The 15,100-nt window shown below is 39.7% G+C and overlaps 1 protein-coding gene across 2 annotated transcripts; it reads left to right on the top strand.

Moving 5' to 3' along the window:
- Window positions 1-465: 465 nt before the first annotated feature.
- Window positions 466-14,880, top strand: csf3r (colony stimulating factor 3 receptor). 2 transcript variants are annotated; one of them, XM_061050165.1, is made up of 18 exons: window positions 466-581; window positions 1,261-1,354; window positions 4,745-4,845; window positions 5,527-5,601; window positions 5,806-6,102; window positions 6,726-6,858; window positions 7,005-7,171; window positions 8,259-8,419; window positions 8,572-8,722; window positions 9,700-9,782; window positions 9,894-10,101; window positions 11,174-11,362; window positions 11,562-11,663; window positions 12,045-12,191; window positions 12,274-12,414; window positions 12,533-12,629; window positions 12,710-12,788; window positions 13,700-14,880. In XM_061050165.1, the coding sequence occupies exons 4-18, from the start codon at window positions 5,538-5,540 to the stop codon at window positions 14,183-14,185; spliced, it is 2,505 nt and encodes an 834-aa protein (XP_060906148.1). In that variant the 5' UTR covers window positions 466-581; window positions 1,261-1,354; window positions 4,745-4,845; window positions 5,527-5,537; the 3' UTR covers window positions 14,186-14,880. The 2 variants fall into 2 exon arrangements, with proteins under 2 accessions (XP_060906148.1, XP_060906149.1); XM_061050166.1 differs by lacking the exon at window positions 11,562-11,663.
- The last annotated feature ends 220 nt before the right edge of the window (window positions 14,881-15,100 follow it).

Raw genomic sequence — 15,100 nt, 5'->3', positions numbered from 1 at the left:
AAAACTGCTCTGAAAGGAGGTTGAAGATCAGTTGAAGATTCATATGTGTACGGCCTCTCAGGTTCTCCGGCATGATCTGTATAAAAACTATAAGAAATTTGAATCTCATTAGGAGGGACGGGGATCACTCTGCTGCTTGTGCTGAATTCAGAGATGGAATGTTACAATGTTACAATGTAATGTTACAACTCACTTAGCAGACGCTTTTATCCAAAGCGACATACATCATAGAGTAGGTACAACACTAATCCATTCATACACCGCCATAGAGTGAAGTAAATAAAATCCTGGGCCATTAAATGTAGTTTAACAGTATTCAATTATTTCTTTCTTGAACAGCTCTGGATTATAACTTTTCAGCCCTTAAAGGGGCCCCATGCATCAGTCATGTGTTTCTTCCTGGAAAATAGTGAAGTTTCAGTGCTTCAAAACAAGGATGTTGCTGCTGCTGCTGCTTGGTTAACACACCATCACATATGTCCTCTAATCTGAGCGGCTGTGAGACACACTGTTTCATCTGGGTGATATCAGGGCTGATGAGAGCTTCTCGTCTGTTCTGAGTCTGTAGCAGCTTCTGTGCGGTGAGTGAAAAAGCCTCTCTGATGGCTCTCCTTTATCTTCACATCAAGCGATTTGCTGGTCCTTTCATTTTGATACTTGTGCCAGATTGAAAAAAGGGAAACTTCACGGAAACTTGCGTCTGGATGACACAGGTTCAGGCTGGAGATTTGCATCCTGATCCAACTCACGGACAGCTCTATTTAATTCCCTTTTATGCTGTTCTGTATTGTACGTGTGCCATTTATCATCCTTTGTAGATTTCTGTCAAATAAGGCCAATTTTTTCTTTTTAAAACCCAACATGAAATATTCCAGATGTAGAAGATTGAAGGTGTTGGATCTTCAAATATTTCAGGATTTAAAGAGTTATTTTAAGATAAGATAATCCTTTTAAAGTAAAAACATCCACTTTTTTATTTTTGCTCTATGTGTGTGTAGAATTCAAACTTGTTAATAAATGTTGAGAAAGAAAACATCATGTTCAGAATCAGAATCTCATTATTGTCCCAAATTTGATTAGGAGCATACACATGACACAAAGGAAAACATAAACCTGTAAAATATATGTGACAAATAATCCAAATAGTAACAGTGTCACTATGGAAGTAACTTAAGCATGTTCAGATATGGCAAACATGTTTATGTTCTTTTCATCCTTGAAAAATGAGGATGTGAAACAGATTGCTTTTCTGCTTTTTAGCTTTTTGGACTTTTACAAGTGCTGACACAGAAGGTCACTGTGTCCGAGCTAGAAGTCGACTCAACGCAGAGTGAAGGATCTACAGACACGACAAGTAAGTTTCTTTAAGACCTTTTTTAAAAAGTACTTCTCTGTGTTGTGTGAGAAATAAGACAAGAAAAGGGGAAACAGTGACAGGTTGGTCGTTGCACTCTCTGTCGAGGATATTGCCAAATCCCGAGCGTGGGCATTTTGTAACCCCCTCCAACAGCAACAGGAAAGGAAACACACGGCAGCTGTGGCAAAATGTTCCTCTCTATACGCTGAAACATGACTCACTGAGGCACCCAGCTCCATCCAGATAACAAATGTGCATCAATCCATTAAGAACAAAATTGTCTGGAACGCTTAAAATAGCCAGTTTTATTTTACTTAAGCATATCAAATTGTCTGTTGTCAAAATACACTCCAGATTTTCTCTCTCCCCGTCCGTCTCTCTCGGCTGCCTTTTGTCTGAGACACAGGCAATTACGTTTCAGTAGTAAGCACGACTTGTAAAAAAAAAAAAAGGAAAGCGAGGGAAAATGAAGGCCTTTATGCATGCAGCCGATAAGGAACGGGGAGAAATTCCATTTCCCTCACGACGCTTTTAACGCAGACTTCAACAAACAGTCGGTTACTGTGGTCCAAGGGCAGCGAGCTCAAGTAACAAATTCAACTAAGTAGTAACTCCACATTGTGTGAGAGTCAGAGATGCTAAGAAGCAGGGAAGATGTATGACATTGTAATGTACCTGAATTTGTTTCTTGGGCTTGTAAATAGTAAGCTGAAGTATGCTGACATTAAAATATAGATGTCTCAAACAGACAGGGCTCCAGATTTTTCCATTCCTCACCAGAATCAGTCATCGAGACTAAAAACACTGAGTGTCACACGACCACAGGAAGTGTCTCAATGATGTGGTCTCAGCTACTGGCTCAGGGTACATGCGTTTGCATACGTGCTTGAGTAGTCACATGTGTTTTTTGGGGGATTTTATGTCTGAAGGAGAGAAATCAATCAAGGTTAGAATACACATGAGAGCTTTCCTCCCTGTAGAGTTTTTTTCAAATCATTATTATCAGTTTGATAACACTGTTATAGGGAAACCAGCCGTAGCATTAAAGTGACCCTCTCCTTCCTCGTTCCCAAAGATGAACAAAGGAATTTGCAGTCCACACTAAGATATTTATTAACAATTAACACAAAATAAATCAACTTCAGGGAGAGCACCGGCCAAAGTAATGAACACAACATCCAAGTCAAAACCCAAACTACCTTACCTCAAATAAAATAAATAAAATAAATTATCATGCCTCACTCCCTAACAGGAAAACAGGAGAAAAGGTTTAATGAAATTAAAACGCTTCTCTTCCCTACAACATAACCAGGACTGCATAACGTAATTAAGATTCTCACAATTTTAACGAAAACACACAATTTTAAAAGATAAAAACACACAATTTTAAAAGATAAAAACACACAATTTCTGGGCGAAACAAGTCTCTCTATGGAGGTGAGGAAGAAGACGGGCAGCGTTCCAGCAAACACAGCTCCTTTTAAAATTGGCACCCCCAGGTATCCGCCAATATGGCGCACGCACGCAGCACCAGCTTCCGTCGAATCAGTGGTCGGCGCACACCATTCGTATTTTCCTAATCGAGGGCGCAGCACATAGACAGACGGACAGACGCACGAACAAGAAAGGAGAGCAAAGCCACACAAAGAAAGATCTAATAATAACAAGACACTTGATGTATGAAGGCTGTCGTCCTCCAAGCGGGCAGCCCGGGTTCAAATTCGACCTGTGTCATTTCCCACTCTCTCTCCCTGATTTCTGACTCTATCCACTGTCCTATCTCTACAATAAAGGCACAAAACGCCCAAAAATGAATCTAAAAAAATATATATATACACTCAAAGTCATAACAAACACGTAATAAAGAAGTGATCATTTTTCCCACATTAAATTTACAGGTTCAAATTAAAATTCCTATTTCCCTTATTGCATCTCATTTAATACATGAACTAGCACTTAAAGGGATACTTCACCCGTTGAAACATGAATCTGTACTGACATTGGGTCATATGTGTAGTAGACATTTTGAAGTTGGTGCCTTCTTGGCCGAGAAAAGGCAGAAAGTGTCTTTTTGGCTCATGTGGATGAAAGACACCAAATCCCAGAATGCACAGCACCACAGGTCACTCCCACTAAGGTCCTTTATTTCAGAATCAGAAATACTTTGTTAATCCCAGAGGGAAATTTGATCGTTACAGTTTCTCCAAAATATACAATATAGCAGTAGAAATATAGTAATAAAAACATTTACAGACATATTTACTTCAACACCTGAGGCCATTTCCTCAACTGATTCAGAGATTTCTTCCAGAATTGATCTTGGAAATTCCTGGCAGAAAACAGACTCTATGTCTGTGTCCATAGGCAATCAGTGAGAGCACCGACACTACCAGCCGGTAGCCGAAGTTCCCACCCACTGATCTGTGATTGGTCTGTAGCTTCAGTGGTCGAAAATATGAGGAACTAGCGTTGTAGTTTCACCCCGCTAACCGCAACAGCTTCCAGTGGCGCAAAAATCCTCATTTTGCGTCACTGGAAGCTCCTTTTCAGACAAAGATTTCCCATCTCAGGGGAAAATGAGGGCGGGATGCACGACCATTCAAAAATACTACCAGGTTTCTAATGATACAAAGCGTAATGCAAATGGGTGAAGTATCCCTTTAATATGTTATTTTACTTCTAACATATTTTTAATTACAGCAATTTTTTTTCAATGTTCGAAATAAAGAAATCAATAAATTATTTTTTTATCATTAATAGAATTTCCACAGTCAAATATTGTGATGATTATTTCTTATTAACCTTTTGTCTGTAAAAAGAAAACAAGTATTGAAGTTGTCCAGGGCATAAATAAGTGGCATCAATGATGTCCACATTTAGCTTGCTGTTCATCATGATATCCACATGGGTGTCTGTCAGATGTGCTTGATAATCAAAAATAAGGCAAGTCTGCAAAGTTCAGACGCTGGAACAAGATATAGTGATTATGTTGTTTTTGCTTGATGAATCACTGAAATAAATCTTACAAAACATCTTGTTTTCATAAGTGAAATATATTGAGAAATAAATTGTGAAATAACTAAAAAAAAAACATGCATGTGCATGTCTGGTTTGTGAAATGCTGTTTCGTAATTGAAAAAAGAAACACACATGCATGCACTTGTGAATATATGAACTCCACAAGACTTACTGTTTCACTTTTGTTACTGTTTCATTTTTTTTTTCATAAGAAATACTTGATAGTGACCTTTGTCTATATGTTAGTTTTTCAAATGGATGTCGCTTTAGATGTTACATATAGGATACTTTTTGAAGTCCTTCATTGGCTGACATTATTTTTTGTTATTTAACCCATTAATGACTGTTTTTGATGTTCCACTTTTACAGCTGAGAGAGCCACAGAGATGCTGTGAAGGCATGTCTGTGCCTTGTTGGAGTTTCATTGTGAGTTGGCATTCACAGTCCACAGAGACCCTGGTCGTGTAATGGTGAGTACAAATCCCCAAAACTCACACGATAACACCTGTGCTTGTTATGTGAGGTCCATGAACAAATACAGAATGCATGCCTAACAGGACTGGTTACCGTCTAACTAACAACTAGAAATGACAAGCTTCCTGTCTTATTTAACACAGTACCTCCTGGTAACAGATTGAGGTACAGTGGCCTATACACTGTCAGCATACACTTATTCCATCTGCAGGACAAATTCAATTTCATGCCAGCGTCTAGAGCTTTAAATGTCACATCCTTTGTGTAATCATGTTGTGTAAATGTGGATCCTAGCTGTCACGAATGTTGAATTTTATATTCTCAAGTGTGTCATGTGTCTGTGTTTGGGTTTGTTCTGAGAATGCTCTGCAAACACTTTACCCACGCTGCAGATTGCCTTATTGTAATGTGAACAGCGGGTGCATTCTCGAGCCGTCTGCTTATGTTGAAACATTATGCATTATGGAGATCACACCCACCGCTCACATCAGACACTCGAAAACACCGTGCTGATGATGTCTTTTTTGAAGCGACACACGTTATCACATTCAATACCTCACCTCACACATCGCCGCATGTCGCTCAGAAGCGATGTCAATTCAAATATATAGTTTTGATATAGGGCATGGAAATTTGTAATTTAAGGATAATGCATTTCATTTTGGCTTCCCTAACAGGTTTTATCATCATGATATCCACATGGGTGTCAGTGATTGTCATGCTGTTGGCTTTGGTGAACGGAGCGAGAAATGGTGAGTGTTGCATTTAGAATGAAATTGCAAATCTAAATGGAAATACCTAACGGGTAGTTGCAAAGATGATTATTATGAAACCTTTCTTCTCTTTGCCCCAGAGATCATATCCATACCAAATAAAAGGCTTTACTTTTTATCACAATTTTCTCTACTTAGGATTATTTTAATGCAAAGTTAAAAAACTACATTTCCCTTTCTTAGAAGATGACGTAGAGCCGTGTGCAACGGTTCAAGCGTCCAGCTCCGTGGTGCCTTTGGGGTCCAATGTCACAGCCACCTGTGTCATCAGAGAAAACTGCCCTCTGGCCATTGGACAAGCTGTTCACATAGAGTGGCACCTCGGCAGTCGCTTTTTACCCAGCAGCCCCGGGGCCAATGAGAGCAGCAGAGTGTCCCAGGTTGTCGTACCGAGCTTCAATCACACCAGGGCGTTCCTAACCTGCTCTGTCCGAGGCTCTCCGGCTCAAGTGGTGGGAGGAGTGCAGATCCGAGCTGGATGTGAGAAGGATTTTTTTATTCTTGTGCGTGTTTGTGCATCACTGATCAAATAAGATTGTCTATACTGCCAGTTCAAGACACATCAGAGACAGATTTAACAGGAAATATGGAAATGTTTGGTAAACCAAGAAACTGTTGACGTAAAGCGATAAAATGTCCCACCGTGTCCACAGCGTGGTGCCAAAATTAACAAATCCTGAGAGTTATTCACAAGAGCTTGAAGTTTTATCACATATGTCATAAAGGGATTTTTACAAATAGATTAATGAAGGGATACTTTTTCAACAGTTTCATTCTTAACTTTCCATCTGCACTATAGACACTACTACTATGAAAACAATTAATGAAAATACAAAGAAAATGTAAAATACTAAATCTGTGAAAACATCTTTATACAATTATATCATGTACCCTACCCTATACATACTCAATCCCATTGTTTTCAATATAACTCATAGATCATGGTTAAACATAACTTCCTTGTATACCTGTCCCACAAGTCCTCATGCAGTCAGATCAAATGAACATTCCTGCTTTAAAAATGTGGGAGCAAACAGTGAACACTGAGTCCTCATCAATTCCATGAATAAAAAACTCCAGTTCTCTTGTAATTGTATCTAAAGATCCACCAGAAGCACCACAAAGCCTCACCTGTCAGACCAACCTCACCAAACCGAACACCCTGACCTGTAGCTGGGACCCGGGGCCGCTGGAGACCCACCTGCTCACAAAGTATACCCTCCACACAGAGGTTTGGTAAGTTTTTGTAATAATGGTCTACCCGGATACTCTGAAACAGTTTCCAGAAAGCTAACATCATATCGGTGTCAGGAATGTCGTTTACAAAATCTTTCTGTGAGATTGCTCAATGTGTTTTTCAAATGATCATTTCCTCTTTTCAGGGATTTAAATCAGAACTACACGTATGAGATACTACCAGGGGTCCACCAATACATCATCCCTCGCTCTGACTTTGTCCTGTTCTCAGACATGGAAGTTTATGTGAAGGCGCGTAATGACCTCGGGGAAGCAACCACTGAACACATCATTTTAGAGCCAGTCAGTGCAGGTGAGAAATACAGGAAGCATTCTTCTGTTGAATGATTGAATTGATTGGTTGTATTTTAAGTATTAAAGTGTAATTTTTCAAAATTATATTTACCTGAACAGTCCCTAGAGGGAGCTTTGAAAAATATGTTGAATATCCTCATGTGATGTCACTTGTTCTGTCAGATTAAGTTGAGAATGAAGTTTAAAAAGGGAAAAAGGTCTGGGGTGCTGGTAGCCTAGTGGTTAGTGCGCGTGCCCCATGTAAGGGGGCTGTAGTCCTCCAAGCGAGCAGCCCGGGGTCAATTCTGACCTGTTGCTTACACGCATGTCATTCGCCCTCTCTCCATCTCTGAATTCTGACTGTATCCACTGTCCTGTCTCTAAAATAAAGGTGTAAAAGTCCCCCCAAACAAGAGAACAACCACTCTAACTGGCAATGTGGATAATGAAGGCTCCATGATTTGACAGGCATAAAGAATGAACGGATACAAAACACAATATTAGACAATTAATAGGCATTGTAATCGGAATGCTTTCTTGATTGGTTAATTGCTCTTTAAATTAAACTCTACCTTGTCTACTTAAAAAGGGAACCTTTCTGAGGGCACCATAGATAGCCTATCGGTTATGTTGCGCACCCCATGTACAGAGGCTATAGTCCTCGTCGGAGCGGCCATGTGTTCAAATCCAACCTCAGACCTTTGCTGCATGTCACACCCCCACTCTCTCCTCCCAACATTTCCTCTCTCTCTTCAGCTGTCCAATCCAATAAAGGCAAACATGCCCCCAAAATATATGTCTTTAAAAGAGAACCTTTCAGCTGTTCTAAAGGCGTTGACTATATAATAGTAATCATAGATGATACAAATGTTACATAAACTGTATCACAAAAGAGGTTTGTAACTTGTTCCAAGAGTTGTTACATCAGTTTTCTCCTAAATAAAATACTGACAATACTGACACACAAAAAACACCAGAGTGATGTTGCTACATGACTGACACTAACTTGTTCTAATTTGATATTTTCTTCAAATATTAAAAACAATAGATACATTTAAAAAATAAAATAAAGAATGACATTTTAATGACATCCTGTCTTATTTCAGCTAAATTTGATCCACCAATTATTCTGCAAGCTGTGTCTACAAAATATGGCTGCTTAAAGCTGAGCTGGAGATTATCTCATCACCAGGACTGGATGCTGGAAGTCCTGAACCTAGAAGTGCGACTTAAGACTGCTGACAGCAGCCAATGGACTGAACAACCAGTGAGTGGAATTCACTCTTGTGACAAGTAAAACTAATTCAGTCACTTTTGTATTCATCAGCATTAAGCATCAGCACACTGATGTTGCATTGTGTGTGTGTGTCTATAGTCATATCTGTTTTCTGTGTTTTTGTGATCTTGGCCACATGATAGATCCCAGTGGGTCGGTTCAGAACATCCAGACCTGTGAGCCTGTGTCGTCTCCTCCATGGGACTCTGTATGCCACCCAGATTCGGGTCCGATACAAGCAGAGCCCCTGGAGTGACTGGAGCAGCAGCCACTCTGGTGTCACCTTGGAGAGCGGTGAGACTGCGATCAATTCAGAGTGACACAATCAGTCATTCTTATTTCCAATCTTTTGCCTTCTCTTCCATTTCCTGCTCCTTTCAATGTATGCTAATGTAATGTTCTACATCTCCCATTGCTCTGCTTTAAAGCACTAGCTCGATGGAAGTATTGAGCTCTGCCGCCCACTCCCGCAGTGCATCCATACATGTCCTGTGTTTCACACACAAAGGCGATACCTGGGCGGGCCAAGTATGTTTCCCGAGCCTTTAAATAAAATAATTCATCCATAAAATCAGAGGACAGCGAGAGCGAAAAAATGGACGCACGCGAGAGCGAGATGGAGAGGAAAAGAGAAAGTGGGAAGTCAGCTGAGAGTTCTCCCTCCTGTAAATGCACCGATTGAGGAACTACGTCTCATATGAAAACTCTAGCTTCCTGCAGTAGTTTTAATATTTCAATTTCTGTACTTGGGCCATGCCGGGACTTGAACCAGTGACTTTCCAATTCCCAACTGAAGTCCCTACAGACTGAGCTACTGCCGCCCTAATAATAATAAGTGCAGATCCCCTGATTTGATAAAGGAATATCAAGTGAAAGATTTTTAAAAACACGAGTAATGTTATTGAACTGCTCTATACCGTGAGTTTTGTAAATAACACACAATAAACAAAGCTACAAAATAAAGGAAGGAGGAGACTTTCCGAACGCTGTGTGTAAGACAGGTAGGAGGAAGGATAGAAGAGAGGAGCATGAGTGCTTGTGAGATAAGCAGATTAGATAATTAAGCACATTTAATATAGCCTGCATACATAAACGTTATAAAAATATAAGCTAAGCTAAAAAACAAAGGTTACGACACCCCCCCCCCCCCCTCACCCCATGGGAAGCACTGATATCACTTATAAGGAAAAGTTTTGTTTTTTGAAAGACAGAGATGAGAAGTGCAGACCTTTGAAGAGACGCTTAAATGACAGCCATCTTTTTCTTTTCAGCTCCCACTGGACGCTTAGATTCATGGACGAAGGTATCAGGGGATCACATGAACGAAACTCTCAACATACACCTGTTTTGGAAGGTAGGTACACACATCTTACGACTAGCTTGACAGCTGTCACAAACGAGATGTATTTTTCTGTTGTATGTGTGAGGTCTGCTTATAAAATAACTTCTCACTTTTTTTCCTCAGCCATCGAAACAATTCCATGCCAACAGCCAAACCGTGTCATACACTGTGTCGGTGCAAAGGCTGCCAGGTCAAAAGGGAAAGGTGTGCTCTACTACCAGGAATCACTGTACTTTTCGGATTCCCAGGAAAGTAAGGAAGGTGTTTCTGAGGGCTGTTAATGCAGCGGGGAAATCTCCACCTACGGAAGTTCGGATTTACTTACCTAAAGGTAAAACTGAATTCTAATTGACATTGACTTTTATATGTTAATAGTGAATCTATTTAAAGCTCCTGTGAGGATTTTTTATCTGGGTACGAAACACACTGAAATTAATACTGATGCTTCATTATGTCCTACAGACAGGACAATCAGAAAGAAGATTTATCATTTCTATATGCTGTTTTTTTGTTTGTTTTTTAGTTTGTAGCCATAACAGCAGAGTAGGTGTCAGTTGTAGTGAGTAACTGCACATCACAAAAAACATACTTACACATTGACTGTTATTTGAAGGCAGGATTTAGGTTTTCATCAGAAATCACAACATGTACAGGACAAAATCAACGAAGAGATAAGGGGTTCTTCTTTGTTCACATGGGGCGCCAAAATCGACACGAACCGAAAGTTCCTCACAGGAGCTTTAATGTTGTCAGGTGGTACAAACAAAGAGAGATCTTATGTCAAATCCAACATCCATGTATATTTGAAATGTTCTCACGACTTAAGATTTCCTATTTTAAAGCAAACAGAATATATTTTGTCAGTGTTCACAAGAGTCTTTGACCTTAATCCTGTGAAGAAAAGCGCTCATGTATGATTACCAATAAAACTTCAAATAAAGGCCCATCCCAATTTAAGGCTGAGTCTCTTTCACTAGCCTGGTGTTGCTGCGTGTTTTGACGAATATAAGCAGGTCCCAATAAGAGGCCCTGATGCATTAAGTGTTGAAATAATAACTTCAACATCTGTCCAAGAAATGTGTGGAAATGCTAGAATGCGCACCAGCCTAGCTCTCTTAGAAAGCAAGATAAAACTACAGATTCATTATTACACTGGTTTTATGGATATCCTACATTTTTAACACAATTAAACATTATTTTTGGTGTAAATCTACAATGTATAGTCTTCTCTATCTTTGCTGTGCACAAGTTTTGTTTAAAAAATAATTAACAGCTGGTCCATCGACGCCTGTCCTATTTAAAGGCAGGGTCATTTTATAGATCGACGTATATAAAAGCCTGGGCTGTTAATGGAAGTTTTTACGGTATACACATCGTGTGTATAATGTGTCATGTGTTTGTAGCTGTTGAAGGGATATCAGATGCTACAGTCGTTCCTCGTGATGATAGAGCCTTCCTAGTCCAGTGGAGAAGCCTGGTTTCTTCTGGCCTCACTGGTTTCGTGGTGGAATGGAGACCTCTGTTAAAATCAGACCTCTCCCTCACCCGGTTTGAAATGACTGACAGAAACCAGACAAGCCTTGTTATAACAGGTATGATGTTTGTATTGCAGCTTTTATGATCCATGTCCTCTTTATTTCACTCACCCTTTGTTTAGTTTTCCTAATCTGTTTTTCATCCTTTACCACAAGGTGCACACATCTTTTTTTTCCCTGTTCACTTCCAGCCTTCAAACACACTTTTCAGCTTATGGGTTCTGATTCACTCCAACCTCTTCACTCTCATCAATAGGCAGCTTTGAGCCCTACAAGCCCTATGGGATCTCTGTGTATCCGAGGTTTAAGGATGGGATAGGCCTTCCTCAGACTGTTAATGCCTACTCGAGACAAAAGGGTAAGTCACCAAAGACACATAGAGGATCACACGAAGAGCAGGCGGAGGTGTGAGAGTCGGGTTTCTTTAACTTTGAAGAAGTGAGAAAAGAGTTTGCCAATCGAGTTTTACAAATATATGTTGAGCAATAATTCAGGAACAGCTGATACATGATGGACTAATGCCCTCTTGTGGATGGAGATGAATTCTTGTTTTCTCACTGGCCTGAAGGTTTCAAATTAGTCAGGTCAGTTTTGTTTATAAAGCTCTTATCATAAATATGCCTCACAAAGCTGTACAGTCAGGACAGCATGGAAAGCCCTCTGTCCATAGACCTTCTTTTCTGACTCTTCAGCTCACCATAGTTACAATACTCACCCATGATGATGTTTCTTTTTAAAGCTCCATCAATGGTTCCAAAATTAACAATCAAAAAGACCTGGCAGTCACAAATCGAGCTGATCTGGGATGAAATACCGTTAGACCAAAGGAACGGCATAATCAAGAACTACAAAGTCTTCTTCTGGAATGAAAAAGGACCCATAAATGGTGGGTTAAAGGCTTTAATGTGACTGTTTTAAAAACATTGTTGGGTTGTTGGTCGCTATCTGATGACGGACTTTTCTTTCAGTTGCACATGCCGACCCAACCGAAAGGAGGGTGGTCCTGACAGACCTCGACTCCGTGTCTCTGTATGAGGCTTTCATGATGGTTAGCACGTTTGGTGGAAGCCGTAACGGGTCGACAATTCATTTTGAAACTGAGCCATTCGGTTGGTATTATCACTTGGCAAATTGGCAAATTCTGGAAACATGACAGAACAATCAAGAGAGTTTGTTTCCCACAACAGATATTTCATTCAGAGTATGTGTGTGTTTTTCTCCTCCCAGATGCACTTTCTGTTCTGATCATTGTAATTGGCTCACTGGTTGGACTGTTACTTTTTATTTTTGTCATACTCATGACATGTTTCTCCTACCAAAAAAGGTGAGATCATCGCTACTTCTTCTTAAGCTGTGGAGCTATTGTGTAATTTCTTCTAATTACACTTTTCTTCCTTTTTTCAGGCTGAAGGGGCATTTCTGGCCAGCGGTTCCCGATCCGGCTAACAGCAGCATCAAGAGATGGACATCAGAATCAACACAGGTGTGAAAAGATGAACCAAGATTAAATGCTTAATCCTTAACCCACTTTATGGTTTAGCCAAGAAAAAACCTCTGGGGCAGAAAAGTTAAGCATACTGGAAAGTGCCAAAAACTGGCTGCCTCATGAGGCTGAGGCCACATGAGGCTGGCTCCAAAAGCGAGTCAATTCTCATTAGGCCCTTTTTAAAACTCACCACAGGTATACAGTTTGGTATAAAAACAGACTCCTAAGCTATATTTCTATTCATGAGAACTCTGCAACCGTTACTTTTTTTATACAACTCAGTTACTTGAAATAAATTAAGTTGTAAAGTTGTGAGTAATGGCGGCCATTGCTGCTTTGAGTGACCAGAGTGTGCCACTGGCTTTCCAACAAAGTGTCAAATTAGCTAACATGCTACAACATTAAGGTCCAGTTCCCAAACTGGCATAAATGTTGATGTTCAAAACCAGTGGGTTACTTTTCACCATATTGTCCAGTAGGTTTGCATGATTAAAACTGTATCAATCACTACTGTCACATGAAGTCACAGCCACAGATAATTACCTTCAACTCTGCAATCAACCTCTACTCCTTCCCCTTTTTTTTGCATCTTTCTGCTCATTGTTTAGGTTTTTCTGAACTGAACATTTAGACTTATGGTACAGATTCAGAGTTCTCCTTGAACTCATTTCCAGCTACAGAAGGGCTATGATTGATCCAACGTATATGCCCAGAGCCCAACAGCAGAGAGTTAGCAGCTAGCTTGTGAACATCGTGGAGTATTCAGAAGCATAAGAGCCAGATATTAACCTTCAGAGTTTCAGGGAATAAAGGACTTAAATAAATGTCTGGCCAACACGTGTGTCAGCTGTATACTTTGTCATTTGCCAATTTAAGAAAATAATGTCTTGTTTATTTTCCTCATGCAGGATAGCTATCTTACATCTGACAATGAGGAGCCCAATCTGGTGTACCTGTCCCACCTCAGCTTCCTGGACCTCCCTGCCAAAATAAGTAAAGCGGACCATGATGACCTGTGGTTGAACAGTTCAGAGGACACCAGTGACCTGGGAGAATCCATTTGTGGATCACCATTCATCCCCGGCTACTCCGGTTCAAACAGCGACTCTGTCCCTTACGCTACAGTGATCTTTTCCGGTCCATGCAGCAGCCCCACTCTTGAAGGGCCTCCTGTTTACCTGCGCTCAGAGTCCACACAGCCCCTCCTGGAGAGTGAAGAAACCTTCAGTCCAAAGTGTTATCAGAACATGGCGACTGATCAGAGGCCAACAGAGCAATGTTTTTTTGGACCAGACCTTGATTGTGTAACAAACGAAGGGAAAGAATTAGAAACTATGTGGGATGATTTTCCTTTTCTACGAGCATTAGCGATGACCGAGACTGAAATTGACTAAAAGTACATTTCTGATTATAAATGTAAAGTTTTTGCAAGATGTTAATGAAGATGTGAGTTTGTGTTTTGAGCCGTTACAAGATGATTCAACATGACACACAGCTGAAAATCCATGAAAAGAAATTTGATTTTCAATGATAATGTTATGTGTGCTTTATCTGCAGACTTCTTAGACTTTCATGTTGGCCTTTTTGCTAATGAAAATATATACTGTAGGGTGTTGTATGTTAACAACCTGTATACTTGTAAGCCAAGGGGACACAATTAAAACAGAATGTTTGAGGGAACAAAAGCTTTAAAGACATGTGTTCCCCCTGACTGATCATTTACAACTATACCTCTACGTTTGGTATGTACTTATCAAGCTTGCTGAGAGAGTTGTTCTTATAACCAGTGGATGTGATTTCAAAGGGAAGCTGAGTAGTTTATAATTTTTCAGTGTGATCTGAAAGCTAAGGCTCATTAAAATCAAAGTTTAAAGCAGCCTGGGATTTCAGGTAAAGCCAAACTGTTATTGGGAAATTATTTTTATACCCAACAAAAACGGCACGTTTGATTTTTGCTATGGAAATGTATCTCAACAGAAACTTTTGTGATCAGTTTTGATGTGTAAATTTCTCTGATTTGTATTAAAAGAATTGTATTTTCTTATTGATTAAAACACCATTTGTAAAAAAAAAAAAAAACATTTAAAAACATTTTCGGTTTTATTTAATCTATTTTTCATTAAACCGTTTTTTTTTTCAATTTATTTGTCTCATCCTTTGCTATTTTTAGGGTAAAAAGAGGTTAATATTGTGAAACATCAGCTTTACAAATGCTCTTTGGTAAGCTATATTATTTGTATTTCCATTGTAATTTGACTCATAAATAGAAAAAAATATATATTTCGATTATTTTCCTTATCATTATGAGT

This window comes from Labrus mixtus, chromosome 11 (assembly GCF_963584025.1).
Source record: "Labrus mixtus chromosome 11, fLabMix1.1, whole genome shotgun sequence".
Classification (NCBI taxonomy): domain Eukaryota; kingdom Metazoa; phylum Chordata; class Actinopteri; order Labriformes; family Labridae; genus Labrus; species Labrus mixtus.
Note: the sequence above shows the minus strand (reverse complement) of the source record. Positions and strands in the feature narration are given on the sequence as shown.

What these genes read in the sequence shown, in the direction of transcription:
- csf3r (XM_061050165.1), top strand. Translation starts at nt 5,538, where the DNA reads ATGATATCCACATGGGTGTCAGTGATTGTCATGCTGTTGGCTTTGGTG. An exon ending in ACCCTCCACACAGAGGTTTG is followed by an intron (nt 6,859 to 7,004) that starts GTAAGTTTTTGT and finishes TCCTCTTTTCAG; the next exon opens with GGATTTAAATCAGAACTACA. An exon ending in TTTTGAAACTGAGCCATTCG is followed by an intron (nt 12,415 to 12,532) that starts GTTGGTATTATC and finishes TTCTCCTCCCAG; the next exon opens with ATGCACTTTCTGTTCTGATC.